Source organism: Ursus arctos, unplaced genomic scaffold, assembly GCF_023065955.2.
Source record: "Ursus arctos isolate Adak ecotype North America unplaced genomic scaffold, UrsArc2.0 scaffold_3, whole genome shotgun sequence".
NCBI lineage: Eukaryota > Metazoa > Chordata > Mammalia > Carnivora > Ursidae > Ursus > Ursus arctos.
Window position 1 is genome coordinate 97,383,149 of NW_026622985.1, and position 20,628 is coordinate 97,403,776.

General features: G+C 37.8%; 1 protein-coding gene across 33 annotated transcripts in view; it reads right to left on the reverse strand.

The window, feature by feature from the left end:
• The window catches only part of KMT2C (lysine methyltransferase 2C), a 272,539-nt gene that overhangs the window by 57,415 nt on the left and 194,496 nt on the right, over positions 1 to 20,628 (reverse strand). For 31 of the 33 annotated variants that reach the window (XM_048212977.2, XM_048212974.2, XM_048212973.2 and 28 more), the window contains 9 exons: positions 17,577 to 17,758; positions 17,151 to 17,315; positions 16,066 to 16,175; positions 15,481 to 15,546; positions 14,292 to 14,504; positions 11,300 to 11,428; positions 9,447 to 9,566; positions 6,632 to 6,762; positions 2,908 to 3,088 (listed from right to left, as the gene is read on the reverse strand). In XM_048212977.2, the coding sequence (XP_048068934.2) occupies positions 2,908 to 3,088; positions 6,632 to 6,762; positions 9,447 to 9,566; positions 11,300 to 11,428; positions 14,292 to 14,504; positions 15,481 to 15,546; positions 16,066 to 16,175; positions 17,151 to 17,315; positions 17,577 to 17,758 (1,297 nt within the window). The remainder of the gene's footprint in view (positions 1 to 2,907; positions 3,089 to 6,631; positions 6,763 to 9,446; positions 9,567 to 11,299; positions 11,429 to 14,291; positions 14,505 to 15,480; positions 15,547 to 16,065; positions 16,176 to 17,150; positions 17,316 to 17,576; positions 17,759 to 20,628) is intronic. The other 2 variants (XM_057304567.1, XM_048212982.2) reach the window with 1 other exon arrangement.

Here is a 20,628-nt window from a genome sequence, read left to right on the forward strand (position 1 = left end):
TCTCAGAGAGAGTTAGCAAATAAATGATAGCAGTGTAAGTGCTATAAAGATAACAATAAGGACAAAGGATTAAGAATAAGATGTGGAGATGATAAATATTAGATAAAGTGGTCAGGGAAGACCTTTTAAAGGACATGACCAAGGATAAATGTAAATGAAATAAGGGAGTAATATGCATAAAGATGGAGAGAACACTCCAGGCAAAGGGAAAAGCAGATGGAAAGACAGGAGCAGGAAGGGTTTTGCCAAGTGTGGACAGTGTAGTTGATCGCAGTAATGAAGGGAAGGAGTGGTAGGAAATAAAAGGCAGCTAAGTGAGACTATGTATGCTTTTATAAGTCATGGTGAAGACTGAGCTTTATTCTGAAATACAAAGCAGAATGGGAACCTGTTGGAAAGCTGATGGCTAGCTAGAAGGGGATATGAGTGATATTTGAAAGGGAAAGCACTGGCTTCCATGTGTAGAACAGACTGGGGAAGGAGGGCATGGGCAGTGTGGCAACAGGGGAGGCCTGGAGACCAGTCCAAAGGCTGCTGCTGTAGTCTAAGTGAGAGGTGGCGACAGCGAGCACTCTAGAGCAGGAGGGAAGACATGGCTGACTCTGGGCTCCATTCTGAAGGCAGAGATAAATGTGTGGATGTATCCGGTGTGTAGTATGAGATAATAAGAGTCAAGGAGGACTCCAAAGGTGGTTTCTGGACTCATCAGTAAGACAATAGGCTAGCTTTAACAATTATATCATTCATTTAAGTTACGAAACATCTGCATTTTTTTAATCCATGTCAACTGTGTTTTTACTTTAAAAGTGAGGAGGGGACATAAAATACTTGTAAGATCCTAGATCAAATATCCCTGAAGACACACAAATAGCCTTGTCCCACTAAACATATACTTCTCAAACAGAATTCATACATAAGAATACTATAATTTTTCAGGGGCGCCTGGGTGGCACAGTCGTTAAGCGTCTGCCTTAGGCTCAGGGCATGATCCTGGTGTTATGGGATCGAGCCCCACATCAGGCTCCTCCGCTATGAGCCTGCTTCTTCCTCTCCCACTCCCCCTGCTTGTGTTCCCTCTCTCACTGGCTGTCTCTCTCTCTGTCAAATAAATAAATAAAATCTTTAAAAAAAAATACTATAATTTTTCAAACCAAAAACTAATGTAAATTAAGTACCCAAATATTTGTAAAGTTTTTAGAGAAATAAAATTACTTCATAAGTGTATTCTCTGGACACCTGAAAGGGCAAAAATCTGAATTCTTTCAGGCATCGTGTGTGTGTGTGTGTGTGTGTGTGTGTGTGTGTGTGTGTTGTGTGTGTGTGTGTGTATTAAACCAATGGAATTCTACTACATGAATTACAACTAACATATTTTCAAAAATGTTTTAAAAGTTCACACCCCTACTTGAAGAAAGGGATTTTTCTATCTTACCAACAAATCATTAGAACTGATGTGATAGATTATACTGATTGAAATACAACAATAAGCTGCTACTTTTAAGTTTCCCTGTTGGAAAGGCCAGAGAAGTCCAGCAGCAGAGAACGTCCCATTTGGTCTGGGATTTGGAACAGGTGCCGTTCTAGTCCTCCATATTCTGGCTTCACCACTGAACCATTCTCTGCAGTTTGTGAATTTATCAATGTTTTTCCTGCCACAATATGCCTTCTCTTCAACTTCGGTTCTCTTCCTCATAAAAACTCAAGTGCAAATAAGTGCTAGTTAAGTTTTTAAATGGCTAGTCAAGATTTTCCCAGTAAGATACTCTTTAAAGGATCCTCAAGTCTTTCGCTATATATTAACAAAATATTGACATGGATTAGAGCAGGTAAGCACTTAAAGCAACAGAATTAAAGTAAAAGTAAAATGATCTGCTAAGATAAACAAAAAGCATGGCCTTTAGATCAGTGTTTTAACTTCCCCGTTGCCAACAATAAGACTGGACATCTTATATGTGTACAAGAGCGGGTAAGACTGCTTCTAATTTTATTTTGAGAAGTTAAAATAAAAGGCTGTGTATCAATCCAGGGTAATGCCAAGTTAATGGAGCCGTAATATATCAAAAGTCATCTCTCAGTAAAAGGTTACCTTATTTTCCAAATTGAGTTTATAAAATTCACTGAGTTAAAGAAAGTAATAAATGGTAAAAAGGAAGCTTGTCAGAAAAACATTAATTTATAACTGATAGTAAGATAAAAATCACAACTCCTAGAGCTGTGCTGACATTAGTATCACTTTACAAACTATTACATTCTTATACCTTTCCCTGCTTCTCAACAGTCCCCACGTTCGCTACACCGAGGGCACTGGTTCTCAGGCAGGGGCGGTTTTGCAGGAGACACTTGGCAGTATCTGGAGATGCTGCTGGTCATCACGGCATGAGGACAGAGATGCTGCCAAGTATCCCACAATGCACCATGGGGCCTCCCTCCAAAAAGGGTTCATCTGGCCCAAACAGTCAGTAAGAAACTGTGATCTAACACAATATATTTCATTGAATTAACACAGTCCGTCAGCCAGTTTCCAGCTACAGCATTCTTTTTTCCTCCCTTCTTTTGAATTTCTTTGGGTTAATGTAATTAACAAAAATGTATCTCACTTAAGTCAAAGATTATTACATTTATTACTCACCGACTATGGCAAAATTACACCTCCTTACATCACCCTTAGCATATTATAAACTAAACATTCTCTTCTGCAACCCTTGATTTTGGTGGTAGTTACACAGATAAATTTATTTGCCAAATCCTACAGACCTGTCCACTTAAAGTAGTTGCATTTACTGAATGCATCAATGAGGTTGACTTTTAAAATGCATGTGAGGCCAAACTAAAGCATTTCAAAGGTTTAGTTACATGGAATACAAATGTCACACGATGAAGAACTTATCTGTAAATTATTCCACATACCGTGAGTTCCAGGTTTTGCTGGAGTTGAGGATGAACTAAGCAGTGGATCTGAGGAAGGATCCAAGAAATTTGTGTTCATGTTTGTTTTATATGAAAGCTGAGCCGTATCTTCTGATAGATTCTCTAAACTTAGCTTGTTTTGTCTACTTGTATCTAGAAGATCTTTTCCAAAGAAAGCTTCCTAGATAAAGATAAGCACATACGAAAATGATTGATTTAGTTATAAAATTCTAAAATGCTAACAGGTAGCTCTGCCATTTTTGACAAGAAGGCAGAAATAACACAAAAACTTGGTATTCAAGAATATAGAAACTGAACACAAAAATATATGAACAATATAGAAATAACCTGTCAATTGCTTTATACAATTTCCCTTTATTTCACTTATTTTAAAAGATTTTTTGTAGTATTACTAGAGACAAATAAAATTATGCAAATAAGACCATACAATTATGTCAACTGTGCTTCTAGGAACTGCAATATAATAATCTAATAATTCCAGGAGATTAGGCAACAATTAAATTTAAAAACTGATAAATTTATACTACTATTGGCACTTTAATTCATATTATAAGAAAAACTAAGGCTTCATGAATATTATTAATATTTATAGATTACTTGCAGAGAACAGCAAAAGGCTTTGATCTACAGCTTTAATATTTACATACCTCAGGTAGATTTAGTAACCTCATATTGATTCACATAACCACATTAAAGACTTAACATGCTATAAATCTGAAAGAGGGTTTTTATAGTCATGTGAACCATACTATGTGCACAAAATTTACTACTATTAAAGGCGTTTGGCTTTTTATTCACTTACTCATATTAACGTTTCTCCATTTCAATATACTTCCTCTACCCTAGAGACCAGTGTTTCAAGCTAAGTTGTTTACAACTGGAGGATCTCTCCAAAACTTCTCAATGATCAATAAAGAGAAAAAAGGAAGCCCTTGGGATCCACCCCACGCCCCACCTCACTTCAACCCAACAGAGAAGCTCTAGTCTCTTTCTGTAAGGGGGTCCTGTCTAGAAAAAGGATCCTTTGTAGAGGACCGTTCTGCAGAAACTTGACATTTAACATACTCTTGCCAAAGATATATACACAGAAAAGGTTCACTGCAGCATTTTTTATAATACCAAAAGTGAAAGCAGCTTCAATGTCTGCCAAAAGGCATTATGGCTAAACAAATTATTGACGCCCAAACTTTAAAACACATCAATTTTTAAAAAGGACGTAGAGCTATGCTCTCAAAGAAAAGCTCTAAATACAGTATTAAAAGAAAGCACCTTGAGTGATATGTCCAGCAAAACATCAAATACAAACCAAGCAAGACTACTTTCACTATGCAAAAATAAATTATAAAACAAGTTCTGAAGAATAAATACCAAACTGTTAACAATGCTAACTTCTGCTAAGCGATGGGAAAGGAGGTATGTGAAGCTTGGTAGAGGTGATGATATAATTGATTTGAAATTTCCACATTTTTTAAATGAACAAACTGTTTCACTACAAAAATAAAAATTGAAAATCAGTAAAGTTAGAGTCCTGGGTAGAGTATGGTCTGTTTCTTAGGAGTGATGCTTTTATCATTAGGAAAAACACTGAATAGCAGAGCATCTTACAACTTCAGAGATCGTTTATTTCATGCCTTTGGTATAAGTCTGAGAACATGATTAGCAAGATTAAAAAAAAAAAAACTCATGAAGACTTTAGTGCTATTTATAAAAAAACTGTAACATTCTTATTAATTCTATGGCTTTTTATTAACTTTATATAAAGGAATGGTTCCACATGGCTTCAGATTTGATACTGTGACTACCAGAACTGGAGATTTTAAATGTACTACAGGGGTTCCTAAGGTCCCATAGCAGCACTAGGTCTTAGGAGACCACATAAATATTTCTACCGGGTAGATTATACAATCATTTATAGTTTATCCTGACAGTGTTAAGATTAACAAAGAAAAACTGGAAAATGGCTACTGAATTCCTGTGGGCTTTCATCACTATGTATTCCCTCAGTCAATGGGGGAAAAATACAACTGACACCACAAGATGTCCAAGAACTCGCAGCATCACAAAGGTTTCCTTCACATCCCCCCGCCCAAAGAAAGGTAAGGTATTACTGATGTACACCAGAGGAAACAATCCAACTCAACAGATTAAGATTACAGCAGTAATCAGGAAATCAGATTCACTACTTTTAAAGGCTCTTTTCCAAAGAATTTTCGTATGTTCATGAACAGTTAAAGAAGGCTTCCTAAATACATATTACACTTTACAGAAGGATCAATAGGAGGAGGTGGGGGTGGAGAAGCATGTTATCTACTCGATAGTCCCAAGAAAGGATTATTAAAAGGGAGGGGAAGGGGATGAGAGGAACCAAAAAGGATGCAATGAAAGATAATCTAAACAAGGGGGGGCTATCTCCTGACCAATAAAATGCCTATTATGTTAAAGAAAGGGGGTACACAGGATGAATGGGTATTTGAAGGGAATCTGGGGAAAATAAAACATTTATTAAAGACAGACAACATGCATGGCATGAGTTAAGCACTTTACACACACAGTTCCTATTCCATCTCTCAACATTTCCGGGGCACACGGATGGTGAACAGAACGAGATCACATCGCTAACTGGTAGGAGAGCGGTATTTAAACCCAGGACTCCAACCTTAAAGGCTCAACTCTAAAATGGACACTGCCCTTAAGGTATTAGCTGTCGAATAAAAATCTACACTCATATACATGACTACATACTATACACTACACTTAAAAGTTTTATTAAACACAGAAGACTTTTTACTCAAATGAGTATTTGATTTTCATACTTCTAATTACCAAAAAAGAAAACTGAAGAAGCTGGATGTCAGCTGAATGGAAATGTATTTTAAAACGAGTTAAGAGCCAACTGGAAAATTAAGATTTAAAAAAACAAACAAACAAACAAAAAAACCACATACGAAAAACTGTGATTCAAGCAATAAAGCAGTATCTCTGTAGGCCATTATTCTGTGGGAGGAACAGAGCAGATGGACACTCCGTGACAGTCCACTCCACTCCCACTTCCACACCTGAAGACAGAAGACTGGCCGAGTCCTAGCTCTAATATAGGGCCTTTTCCAGTACAACATCACATGGTTCGGAACTCTTCTGTGACTTCACACTTACAGATGAGCTAGAGATTTCTATATGCATGCGGCCTACACCTAGTAAACAATGTTTCATGTTGAGGGATGTTTTTCTGATATATATTTTAGAAAACAAAAACAATTCCACTTAAAGCTTTGGATAACTGGCCTCTAAAAGTAGTAAACAATTATTAAAGCTATAACTTGGCTGCTAAAAAGCCATCTTTATTCAGTGAATGTAATTACTCTGACCTGTACTGGCAAAGAGAGCTGTCCATGGGACATGGGTTTGGGGAGCACACAGGTGCAAATGGTTTAGAAGAATGAGCTTTCCCCAGTTCAAAATGTCCTTGTCGTCTTATGAAATATTCAGAAGTGAAAAACTGGGATAAAAAAGAACTTTACGAAAAGTACCAAGGCACAAAAAAGGTAAACGTTAATTTCTGTGGGTCTCTGAAAGGTAAAAAATGGTACTTAAGATAACGAATTAAAACAAGTAAAACATTAACAAAAATAACAAAACCATTTTCCAAAACTCAATACATTTTTTGTTAATCAACTACACAATATAATGTAAAGCAAAGCATTACTTGTAAATAGGCAGGGAAAGTTTCTTCAAGCTTATTTTTCCGTTTTCGGTATCTCTTCTTTATTTTTTCAGTGTTTTCAGTAACAGAAACAGATTCATCAACTAGAGTATCTGGTAAGTGCTCACTCCAGCCTGAAACAATAGTCACATTTATAAGTATGTGGTATTTAAAATTTCCAGACAAATCCACCCAAAGTAACTTTATAGCTTATCAACATATACTCAGATCCATATAAACAAACAAGCTTTTTCTTTTTTTCTCTCCAGTTTTATTGAGATATAATTGACATACAATACTGTGTAAGTTTAAGGTGTACAGCAGGACTTGACAAACAAGCTTTTTCACAAAAAGATGTCAAAGCAAGTTTATTAGTCAGTTTTAAGTATCATAAAAAAATACATTGCATGTCTATTTACTATCAGTATGCATTTACTATTGTCTCTTAACGAGTATTTCCTTACTTGCAAAGCAGAAAATTGTTTTCTTTAACATCAACATTGTGTTGAAAATGAAAATAATGAAAATACACAATGCTCACGAGTCTGGGGAAAAGGGCTATTCATATATACTACTCAAGGCAATTTAGCAGGAACAACTTTCTGTAGAGTTTCTCGGTCATAGCCAACAAAAGTCTTTTCAAAAATGTGTGTTCTTCAATTAAGCAATTCCAAGTTCAGTGATTTATTGCAAAGTAGGTTTTTGTAGTACATAAATATTATAATAATATATTACTATCTACAAATATGCTCATTAATATGCTATGAATGCTCAATCTTAAAATCAATCAGAGAAATGGAAAGAAAACACAATTTGGTCTGTGAAATTAGCAAAGGAGTAAGTACACTATTTAAAGCAGATAGGTAAGCAATCAAATGACAGGCTCATATTCCCAAGGCAAACAACACACCCCTTCTGGAAACCAATGCAGTCACTTTTGTTGCCAGAGTACGCAAGTGCACTGACTCTTCTGAAAACTAAAAATGGTGGATAAACACTCTTTAAACAATCGTTTTAAATGTACAGTAATCTACCAAAAAATAAAGAATCCTCAAAGACCAAAAATTAAGGTAAAACAGGTACCACAGAAAGAAATAGGCAAAGAACTAAGTAAAGCTCTCTGAAATTTTGCTAAAATCCAGTGACTGTGAGCTCCAGTTTTCAGAGCCTCATGAGAAACGGGAACTAGAAGACAAAGTTTAAAGCCTCTCCCTGCAAGACAGAGAGATTAAGCAGAGGTGCCTCCTATAAATGTGAGGCCCTGAAGAAGTCCATGCTTGGAGTTGTTTTAACAAGAAATACACCCTCCCAACCCCCACCTCCCCGATATATCACTCACCTCCCCCTCCCCCTCTCCACCACCAACAGCAAAGAAAACTGCTTGTCATCTTGTCATGGAATTTGGTGCTGGGTAGAAAGGCAAAAAGTGAAAATCTTCCCTGAGAGTTCATAAACTCAATATAGCCCTAATGTGTAAGAAACCTGAATTCATAACACAGGCAGACCAAAAACTTCAAGGCAAGAATTTAGGCTAAATTCTTTAAGCTAAAGAAGTCCTGGGATAGTAGACCTCATGTTCCTGGCGATAACAGATGCAGATATTCTCTGAAAGAAGCCACCTTCAATTCAGTCCACAAAGTTCAGAGAATGTTCTACAGAATATGAGCTCAAGGTAAGAAAAAAATGTTTTAATATAGTACGTGTACTATGTATCTCAGACAATAAATACAATGAAATGAGGTACTAGGAGAAGGGGCCAGGAGAGACACACAGGAGAATCACATGTGCAAAGGAGGTAATACTTTATACTCTGCATCACTTAGACACATACAGAAGTAACAGAGCACTGAGACTAGGAGGAGTGAGCTGTAAGGAGAAACTAGAAAGGGTTAAAATACTAAAAAGGCAATTCAGAAAAGGAAACAATGCATAATACAATAAACACTCAACAGATGACTCCGGATGCCGCAGATGAAGGGATAAAATACTGACCTAACGGAACTAAAATTAGAAGACATAATAGAGAAAGATGGAAAGCACAAAACCAGTCCCATTGAACATGTCACATTTCTTCAGGCTTCTTACAGCCATAGTAAGTCATATTAGAAACTCCTTTAAAACCATCTGGTGCTTACTTTTAAAAACACAATTTGCAATTTTCATTAATTCACAGGTCAAAACCCCACCCCATTATAATGGAAGAACTCTAATCAGAGCATATGCTGAAAACATCTCTTTCCTTCACACCCTACAGAAAGCATTTAAAATACATAAAGCATACAGACTGTGACCATACCGACACAATGTGTTCATTAGAACCAATTCTCAAGCTATGGTTTAAGCAATGATTTAGCTTTCTTTGAAGATCTATGTGAGGATGACAGAATATTAGTTGGAGGACATGTTTCCAAAACATTATACAATTTTGTTAAAAATTGTTGGAGCAGCCTGTCACTTTCAACAAAATAGTCCAAAGTCTCCAATTTTATACCAAGGAGCTAAGACAGACAAAGAAAGGCCTTTTGTGAGATGACTGGGAAGCACTTGGTGTAACCAAGTGATCCAGTCCCTACACTGTATTTAACTTAAGAAAAACAGAAAGTTGTTTAAGAAAAAATCTCAGAGGAATATACTCTACTGGACTTAAATCTTTTCCTTGTGAAACCTATTTTCTATATTATAGGTATGAACTCTACAGGCACTCACATCTTTGATCAGTAAGAAGCAATAGGTTGTGGCTGCAGCATTACTTAGGACGGTTCTTTTCAATAGGAATAGCAAGAAAAGGGGATTAAATCAAACAAAATCAGGACCATACCATCATCTCTGTTAGGTAACTGCTCAGAAATAGAGCCTGAGGAATCTTTTCTGATGACAGATCTTTTCGTTTTTCCTTGCCCAGTTCGACTTCTTTGCCGTACCATAAATCCACCAATACCTATCCAAAAAAGAAATTGGGTAACTTTGTAAATAATTGATTTCTCCCTGTATTTTCACAGTAAGTAGGGTGAAATTGTTTAGAAGCATTTCCCAAATCCAATATGGGCTAATTTAAATCAATAAACATTCTTATGCACAATACAAGAGTTTGGAAATAAGCCAATTAAAAGAAGTCAAAGCTACTGTTACCTTATCACTAACCGAACAGGTATAAAAATACATTATTATAGTACAGAAAGCATGCATGCATTTCCTCTTCGCAGCAAAGTAAATCTTACAGTAAATTATACCTAACAAACATTAAGTAACTCATATGTTATCATTCAAATTACTTGTACATTAGCTGTGGGAGAATAGATAAATGAGATATAAACAAAACTAAATGATCCAAACAAAATCCATATGACTTCAGGGGTAACATGTCTAGTTAGGGCCCTTGGACATGAGACACATACAGCTGCTCTGTAGTTAAAAGCACGGAACCTGGAGCCAAACTGTAATTCTGGTTACTGCCTGACTTTGGGCAAGTTATTTAACTTTTTAGTGCTTCAGTTCCCTCACAGTTATAACAGGGATAGCGTCTAGCACCTCACGTCCTCATACATGTATTTTAAATGTAATTGCTAAATGTAAAGTGCATAGAACAGCGCCCAATACATAGTCAACACTAACAGTCTGCGTCACAGAATACAGCCATCTAATACACTTTGTGACCTAATGGGTCCCTCAGTCACGAGGATGACCTCCATGGGAGGCAGAGACAGAGAGAAAAAAAACCACAATAAATACAAGCTTCCAGAAGGAATTTGCATTGTCTAAAAAAGTCTGTGTAGTTATAAGCCTCCTAATCAGGAAGAAATGAAATAATTTTCCTCTTGGATGAAGGTAATAGGTCTTGTTATAGATGTGGCCCGTCTTGTGGAAGGTTACCTTAAAGGTCTTGCAGAATACAAACGACAGTGAGAAAGTTTTTCCTTGCACGTCGAAAGGTATTTAGAACACTCTTATCAACAAAATATAAGCAGTGAGAAGAATAAAGACTGAACTGATTCCACCTAATGTCTCACTGACTGGTAAATAGACATTAATAAACTGCCTAAAGCAAGCCTACACGTTCTGCATTGTGACCAGTTCAGTAATTTTTTCTAATAAGGCAGATAAAATTTGATAAGCAAGATAGCTTCTCCCTCCACTTCTGGGGCAGGGAGGAAGTAAGAGAGAATTTTATCAGTCCATATATTAACTGAACTATAAATTTTAAGAGGCACAAGAACCCTGTCATATTACCCTCTAATGGTGCATTTACTGACTCCTGCACAAACATGAAAATAAGTTTCAAAAACATAAAGAATATTAAAAATGAATGCTGAAAATTAAAAGAATTACAGAAGTATACATCAAGGGAAAAATAAATAAGTGACTTTAAAAGTCCAAGTACAAATAAAAGCCAACATAGTAAAGCATTTAATACAATGGACAACATTTGGGATAAGGCATTAAAATAATGATTTATTGTGAAGTATTCACATATTCAACCTAAAGAATTTCCACCTAAAAAAACATATTGAAATAGTTCAGTCCTTCAACTTCTACATTCAAGTTTGTTTAGAGAGCTATTAAGGAGATACATTTTATCTTGATTATTTAATTATAATTGAAGCCCTCAATATTATATTTTTCATAAATTAACTAAGTTTTGATTACATTAAGATGTCTAGCACAGGACTATACCTGGTCTGTATGGTTTCCTTTTTCTCTTTTTTACACCTTCTGTTCCTTCTACTCCCTTAGTTTCATCATCCACAGCTTCCCGTTCAGGACTAGATTCTGATTTCCCATCACAATCCAGAAGTTCTCCTTCTGGGGAAAGTAAATGTAGAGATAAAACTGGAAAAATCTATCAAATACAGAATTCCTGTGTAATAGGAAATGCAAGGTAAAGTGGCCACTGAGTCATTCTAACTGTGCATCCCAGTAGGTGGGGAAAGTATAGAAAAAGATGGAAAAGGCCCCAAATGGTTATTGAACTCATGCTGCTTAAATGCACTGTTTTCAGGAAATGAAATAACAGCATCAGGGTAAGGGAAACACACAGGGAGAACGCTCAAAAAGACAATTATAAATCAGTTTGCAGTTAAGAAGTCGTTCGCTTACCTTCAATTACATCTTCAGGCTCAGGACCCTGAGGCTGTCTGTCTAGCCTAGAACCCTCTCCTGAGGCCAACTACAGTTGTAATTGAGTATCACCTAGTTACCAAAACCTCTCTATCCAAAATTGAGGACAGGGAAGAGAGAGTGACACTTTCACTACTTACCCTTATTCTTTTTCAGTTTTATACCATGTGAATGTACTAGTACTCCACAAATCAAATTTAAGAATTTAGAGAATTAGTGTTAACGTCACAGACAGTAATAATCTATCCACCTGGCTGCTTCCTCTCTCCTCCCACTACTTAATATGATTCCTGGCTCCACTCTATCTACCCCACCCCTTTTGCTTGCTAGAGCCTAAAGGCAACCCTAGGCCCACACCTCCAGATGTCCCTCTCATGCTGGGAGGGTCCACGCTGAGGTAGCCATGTAGAAGGGGAGGCACTGTGTTCCCACTCTTGAGACACGCACAGTGTTTCTGTTGACTTTAGATTTGTGGTTGTTTTTTTTTTTTATACTAACAAGGTTTCCAGATCCCAGATCCTAGAGTAAGTGAATTAGAAAAAAGCCTGCTTCTGTTGCACAAAGTATTTGTTTCCGATACACCAAGGTGACTGTTTCCTGAAGAAACATATATTATCGGAAGAATCAACAGTTAGCAAAAGCAACAATGAAGGGGCATTGGTACAATATTTTAGGAACATCCCAAGTTCATCTGGCCTTTATAAACTCCTGTGGAATCGATGCACGATGTTACTTGTTATTTTATGGGGATGCACACCTTCAGACTGCCTCAGTCTGCAAACTGCCCAGTTGAGGAAACATCCATCGTTTCCCATGGTGTTGTCATACAGTAGTCAAAGGGAAAACCTTCTCAGGCCTTTTTGTTGTTGTTCTGCCCAAGTTTTTAAAAGGTTCTATATTCTTATACTGTGGGAATTTTTAATGTGTACTGTCAAGAAACATTTCAAATTGTGTGAAATGCAGCATTTCCCAGATTTGGGTAAATATGGAATCATTTTTCAGACATCGACTGTCTGTAGAAACTAGAATTCTTCACTGTACTCTGGTTGATGGTAATCTGATCAATTCCTTCCAGATATACAGACTATTTCTTCACAAGCCCCAAATCACTAAAACTTCAAAATCAAGATGTATTTGAACACCAACTATACTTAAGTATCAGAAAGTTCTTATCCCAACCACACAGACCAAAAACACACCACTGTGAAGGAAATGTGAGACCCCCATTCTCAGGAAGAACAATCTCTCACCGGCCTCCTGCAGCAGCCCCCTAACTGATCCATCAACATGCCACAACGCCTGGGCCCAGTAGTCTAGTCACATTACGGCCGGGTGTGCCTTTTAAAAGTATGAGTAAGATTAAGCCACCATTTTTTCAATAACCTCCAATCACCTCCTAGTCCATCCACAGGAAATGCAAACTCCTTAAGCATGGCCTTGTGGTTCTGTGTGACCTACAGAGTCACGCCTTCTCTCTCCTTGGACCTCTGACCTCGGCACCTCCGACTGTCACCTTTGTTCACTGCTGGACACCCTGGTCTTCATGACATTCCTCAAACATGCTAGTAGGCACACTCCTGCCCACAGCCTGCGCACTGGCCTTCTTGCTGTCTGGGATGCTCTTCCCTGAGATAATCCAAGCGCTCGCTCACTCACCGCTTCAACGTCTGTGCTCAAGTTCTGCTTCCAGCTCACTCCACACCTCACATCACCACACGCACTCCATTCCTCGTACTCCAATGCTAGTTTTTCTACAGCACGTGCCAATCAACTCATTTATTATGTGTTCTTGGTTTTTTTTTTTTTAAGTAATCTTTTCTCCTAACATTAAAAAGTAAGTTCCATAAGCGGAGAATTTCATCTGCTTTGTTCACTGACATGACTTCCAACATCCAGCACAGAGTATGATTCAATAAACACTGTTGAATAACATGATGGAACCAAAATATATTTTGTTTCTGAGTCAGCTGAAAAGAAACAACCAACCTAAAAGAAACAAGCCTGTGGTAATCTTCTTCAGAGATAAGCAAAAATATAACTCATTGAATTTAATACTACTAAAATTATTTTGTCATCTCAAGGACTCAGCTAGAAAATCCTTGATATCTACGGGGATCAAGAAAAGAGTTATAAACAGATAAGCTTATAATGAACATCTGTGACCATAAATTTGCACCTGAACATTAATAATGGTTTTTCCATGTAGGAACACATGGATCAAGTCCTACTTTAACTGAGCCATGGTATTTGAGTTCACAGCATCTGAGGTTCATGCTGTCACCTAGCCAACTAGCATCCAGCCCTCTGAATTTTCCTATCTAAGATCTTCCTGGAGATTTCTGTAATGTACGTCTGTTCCAGAGAACATGTGAAAGGAAGAGAAGCTGAAAAGTCCAAGAAGACAACTCACTTAGAAAGGCCAAGGGTCATATCAAGGGTTACCTAAGACAGTAGAATTTGCCCTGAGATAAAATATATGTATTCTAAAAACTATTTTATATGCTTTAATTCTTGTGAACATTTTGAACGGAAAATAAATCAGTATTACCTCGACTATCATCCATTTCTCCATCCCTTGAATGCTCTGATTGGATGTCTGGAGGGGTTTGAAGGACAGCCACGCTGTTCTGATTTATAATCTTCAACTTCAACTTTGGTTTTGACCGTTTTCTTCGTGGAACTGTAACTGTGAGGCTCTGTAACTGAGTCATCCCTGATTCAGTCAAACACACACCATCCTGGGTGTACGTCTTGGGTGGATCTAAAATTACAATATTGCAAGGATACACATTAAAACTCTCACTTCAATTTGCATTGGTAAGTTGATTGCAGTTCCGAAATACCATGTGAAGGGACTGTGACTATAAAGCAACCGTATGTGAAATGTACAAATAATTAACCGTACTCAACTTTAAGTAAGAAAAATTGGTCGAACTTCCTTGAATTAAAGCAGAAAGGTTACAAAGGTCTACCTGGCATTTTTTTTCTCATCTATCAACATAAGGATTTAGAAAGAAAGCACTGAAGCTAAAAGTTATGCTTCAGCTACTCAACTATGAGCCTTTTCCTGGACTATCTTTTCAGACTAAAAGGTGAGAATCAATTTATATAAGATAAACAAGAATATTACTGAAGCCAATTTGGAGAGCCAAGTATCAGTTTAATCACTGACAGGGAGAGGTAGGGAATAAGTAGAAATCCTGCACATTTTTAAATGTACAAAATTGCTATCCATTATGACAACTTCTGTACTATTCAAATGTTTTTGTATCCGATGATATCAAACAGAATTAGACAAAGGAACGATAATTTAATAAAAGTATCCTATTAGTCGCCACTCTGATTCATGACAGAAAAAAAAAACAGTAAGAGAACTGAATTAATTCTTTAAAAAAAAAAAAAAATCACTGTTTGCTAACCAGGCCTTATTTTCTGCAAATTGATTACTAAGCACAGTAATATAGCAATGAAACCAAAGCAAGTATGGAGTCAATGATTACATGAAGAGTGGTTGTTTCACTGCTATTTTGCTGAGACTAATAGCAGCAGTGTCACATGAAAGACGAACATTACACATGTCAATCACAGAAATGATTTACAACACTGGGGGACTTAGGCCGGACACTTGTATGATAAAGGCGGGTTTCATGGAACACGTGGCAGGTTGGCTATATAAATAATTCAGCATTTGCATGCTCTGTATAAAGGACAGGCCAGTAAAGCGCTCCAGATTTTACCTAGCTCTTTCACTTTTGTGACAATCTGTGCTACAAGGGAAGATTCACAGCAGTCTGAGGAAGGCACTGAAATGGAAAAGAAAAAAAAATTGTGTAATATTTGCAGCAAAGGAATATTTAGGGATTTACATATAATTAAATTTTCTATTTCTGTACCCATTTTACTGAAATAAATACTTAAATACTAAATAGAGTTTAAAGGCTGTCTTTAAAGACACCGAGGAGAAGTAGTGGAGAAAACATACATCATAGAGGAAGAAATGGCCAGGGTAAGAACTAACACAATGGATTTCTACATATTCCCAATAACTACAAGATGATGAGTCAAGAAGGGAAAATTACACTGTATACCTATAATACATGCTTAATTTATTTTCTTTATGTAAGCCAATTGTTTTAACATATTAAGTTGGGATAAAAAGAGTTAATTTATAACTAAAATGACTTATTTTTCATATAAAACTTGTTGAAATAACTGTTTCACAAAAAGAAAAGAGAGGCAAGCCCACACACTGGGTATGGACAGCACAGCACAAGTGAGTTAGAGGAGCACAGACCCACTCACTGTTCACAGTATTTTCTTACCATTTGATGTAGGCATATAGGGTCTGCACATGCTACAATCAAAACCAATGTCTGCTACATTTTCCACTTCCTCTTCAGTATTTAAGTTCTGACAAACTGCATGCATCCATCTAAAAAGACCATATTTTGTACATTAAAACAGAACTAGAGCAGGAGTTGACAGTTGCTGCACTGAAAGCCCCAAAGACGTTCTCCTACGTTGCCCACGTTGCCCTTTCTCCTAACCACGCCTACTGACCCACAAAAACTTTCAGAGCGGAGAATAAGCAAAGAAAAGGGAATGAGATCGAGTACTAGGAAGGAAGCAAAAGCATATGGAGGACGGGATTACTGTTTTAAGATCATATAGTGAAAATATCAGAGACAGCAAGGAAGCTAGTCTGGGCCAGTACGGAGGAATTCAGAAGTCTGCGAACGGTTTCGTGCGTATGTGCTCCATGTGATGTGCCTCTACCGTGGAACAGACAGAGCTCACGTACTTGAGGCTGAATGTTAACTGGGGGAAAAAAGGAGCTATCTTGCCTTTGAACAAAGAATAGATAGGCAGAGTCCTGAGAATCCTGTACTACTGATGAAATAATACCACTGTTAATATTACACATACAGTGCTAACTATTAATGGAGCACAACACACCAATGAAACCAAAGAAAACAGTCTTGATTGTGAAGTTCCTCACATACTCCTGAGAGAGGGTGGAGCTCGTGCCCAGTATCTAGACATTTAGTATCTAGAGCTTTAAGAAAAAGTAGTTTATGGAAAATAAAATGTGTGAGATCATTTGTGGAATCTAATAAAAGATTCAAAAACCCTCCGTCGAAAAATGCACATATGCAGGCAATAATTCTGCATCTAATTGCAAGGGATTCACAAACCCTTAAAAGCCCCAAGTTTAAAATCTTTGTCTGGAATTGTGGATATGAAACAGGAAACTTGTGTAAGTTTCTAGCTGACAGAAAATCTGGAAAGCAAAAAGTCTTGTTTCTTAAATTTAAGATAGAAGAAAGTTAGTTTCCAATTTCCTTTTGCTATATTTAAAAGAGAAAAGCTTACAAGAGATAAAAAAATTTTTAAAGTAGCACAATACCTATCACATTGTCTACACTGCAGAATAAGGTCTTCTTCTCTATAGTTCCGATAGCAGACAGGGCAGGAAGACAAGCTTGCACAGGGAGCACACTGTGTGTAATTGTTCTGCCATTCACATCTCAGACCTGCAGATGTTGCTCCACAGTGTCTGCACCAAACACACCTGAAATTCAATACCCCCCCAACAAGTCTCCATTTTATTTATGTAGTTATTTAGTGACCAGAATTCAAGAAGCTACACAAGAACAGAATAGGGGGAAATTATTTAATGCATATCTGAACATTTTTCTGAGTAGTGGCACGGCATCTATCATAATCAACATGTTATTATGCAATGAAGTGGGTGTGGCTAATTTTTAAGAACTAGTGTGGAAACACTGGTGCACTTGCGAGACTAAGGAGGGAGAGGTAAGTCCTGGAGTACCATTTGCACTTCCAGCCCCCCTTGGGCACGGTCTGCAGAGGAGGGGCGAGGCAGTAGGTGTGGTAGCTTATGTCACAGTCATCACAGAGCAGGAGTCTTCCGGGGTCACTCGCCTTCCCACAGGCCTCACACACGGTGCACTCCAGGCACCTCCAACCTTTGCTAAGAACGACTTTAGTGATCTGTAAAAGAAACCACCGATCCAAGTGACTTACACGTTGACCTACTCCTCATTCTGCATGATCACATATGCCATATAGATGAGTCTGTGGTGCTCATGTACCAGGAAGCAGAGAAGAGGCAAGCAAGCAAGAGGTACTGAGCACCAACAGTGGCCCAACCCTGGTCTGGGGACATGTACTTTCACAAGCCCCTCCCAACTGGGCAGAGTAACAGAAAGCAGTACACACTTTCATGCCGCTTGTCAAACCACATTAACTACCTCATCCTCTGTACTTTATGTCTACTTACAGATGTGGTGGCTAGATTTTGAAGAAATCAAGTATATTGCCCCTTTCTTGTTAACATAGGTTTTGAAAATGTATTGGCTTAGTTTCCATCTGTGATGTTTCATGAATTCATACTTCTGAAACTTGTGTACATTGCAAAAGGATTTGTGTATTAAAATCAATATTTAAAAATCTAAAAAAATTAGAGTACAACATGAATTCCCAAGAAAATACATCCCAGGGACATTTCATGATCTTGGAGGGTTTGAGGCCATGAAACTGGGACTTCTGAAGGTCATCACTCCTCTGTTTATTCTCTGTCACCGGCTCTAAGCAGGAAAGTTTGAGAAATTCTATACTTACACACTTCTCAAAGCAGCCACACCATGTACAATTATGAATTTGGAACCAAATGAAAGGTCTCAAAAAACTAGAATCTACAAGATAGGACCACAAACTAGTTGTGTTATAATGAAATAGCAAGCAATTAAAACACAGAATAAAAATTCAGATAATGAGGAATAAGAAAGTCTAAAAGCTTTCTGAAAGGAAAAGGAAAAGAGCTAAGTAAAAAACAACTATCAAAATGGCATCAAACTTTCCAACTCTGGATAGTAAAATACAGTAATAGTTTCCAATTCTACAGGAATATACTTTCCAAGATACAAAGTAGAATACCTTTTAGGGATACAATGACTCAAACTTCAGTTCCCAAATACCTCTTAGAATGAAGTCAGAGACATGAGGGTTATACCAAAAACAAGGAAGACATGCATGCAGGAAACGAACCCAACAAAAGACCTCAGCCCAGGGGAGCTGAAGAATGAGCCCTGAGCAACAGACCTAGAAGCACCAGCACATATGATGGGAGAGAAAATGGGAGTGTCAGGACAGGGTAGGACTTTTTCCAGAAAAAGTTACTTGCCAAAATAATTTGATATGATCATGCTTCTACAGTAAGTAAAACAAACAACAAAATCATGAATCATTATTTTCTTTTTGCTATGAAAAATTCCAAGACAAAGCCATAGTAAACTATTCAGATCTCCAGTGAACACGTAATGAGTCATAACCAACACTGTTTATTAACTAAATGTAGTAAAACAACTATATTGGGAGGATGCTGGGGAATGAAGGGGGTATATTTCAAGACGTAAATTGGCATTTATTTATTCATAGCAGAAAGTCAACAAAATCTAACACAGATACAGCAGAAGCAGCAGCGTATTACTTAGAGCTTTCAAGGTAACTATGAGAAGGACCTGCAAGGATCAGAAGTGGCTGCCTGGGGGACAGGGCTGAAACGTGGAGGCAGAGTAGGACAGAAGCCAGCCAATCATCATAAGGCTTTTAAAGCCATTTGATGTGTAAGTATGTGTATGTACTACTTTGATTAGCTTACTGATTCTTTTAAATTAGTCAGAGATTATCAAGTCATAATATTATTTATCCAAACAGAGGAAAGAGCTTGGGATAGGAGGAGCAGGATGGCTTAGAGCAGTAACCAGCAAACTTTTATTTTATAAAGGGTCAGACAGTAAATACTCTGAACTTTGTGGGGCATATGGTCTGTGAACTACACAACTGTGCCACTACAGTGTGAAGCCCACAACAGACATATGCCGACAAAAGAATATGGCTGTGTTTCAATAAAATTTCGTTTATAAAAACAGTACACCAGATTTGGCGTCTGTGATGCAACTGACCGATCTCTGGCTCAGAAGAACAATATGATGAAGATAGGGGGAGACAGATCCAAGCTATCGTGTATCTTCATTCCTACTAAGTTTTCCTATTTCACAGTCACCTACCCTATGGCCCTTTACAGCCAAATTCTCAAGTTACTCAGTGATATTCACTCATCAACACACCTCAGTCTGGTTTCTATGCCCACCACCATTCAAACTGCTCAAGTCAGTCAGTCCAGACCTCCTCCCTCCCAACCCTGGGCTACCATGCTTATGTCATGTTCTCTGAGCTCCCTGGAGCACTGCCACGTCTGGACAGCCTCCCAGCACCCCCACCCAAGGAAAGGCCCTCCCAGCTCCCACCAGAGTTTGAAGACCACCAACATCAACCTTTTTTTTTCTCCTACTGAACTGGTTTAGTCTTTATTTTCAAAAGCTCTTTCAAGAAAGGAATTATGCAGGGTTTCATTCATGACACCAGGTCTAAAGTTCTGACAGATGTGTTCAATAGTTTGTGAGAACATTTGCTTCAACTACGATGGAGTGCCTGGGATGAGACCTTTCTCCCACCATAAAACACTAGCAAACAGGGCAAAATCCATGAAACACTTGTTAAAGATATTGAACAAAAAGCAGTACAGGACTGTGGCTTCTGAGAAGAGAGAACGAGTGAGGTGAGTCCTACAATATTCTGCTGTCGACAGTTTTCCGGAATGCTGCCCAGAGAGGGAGAACTCCAGCAAACTACAATGGTCTCACTGAGTTCAGGACACATGATGGAGTTCTGGGAGGCTAAGACAGTTGCAACTGGCAGGACAGAGTCCTGGAAAGGAAGGAGCAATAAGAGAAAGAGCTCTAGAAATCTACACAGAATTTCCCTCAAGTCCTTGGCTAAACACCAAGCTGCATATATAG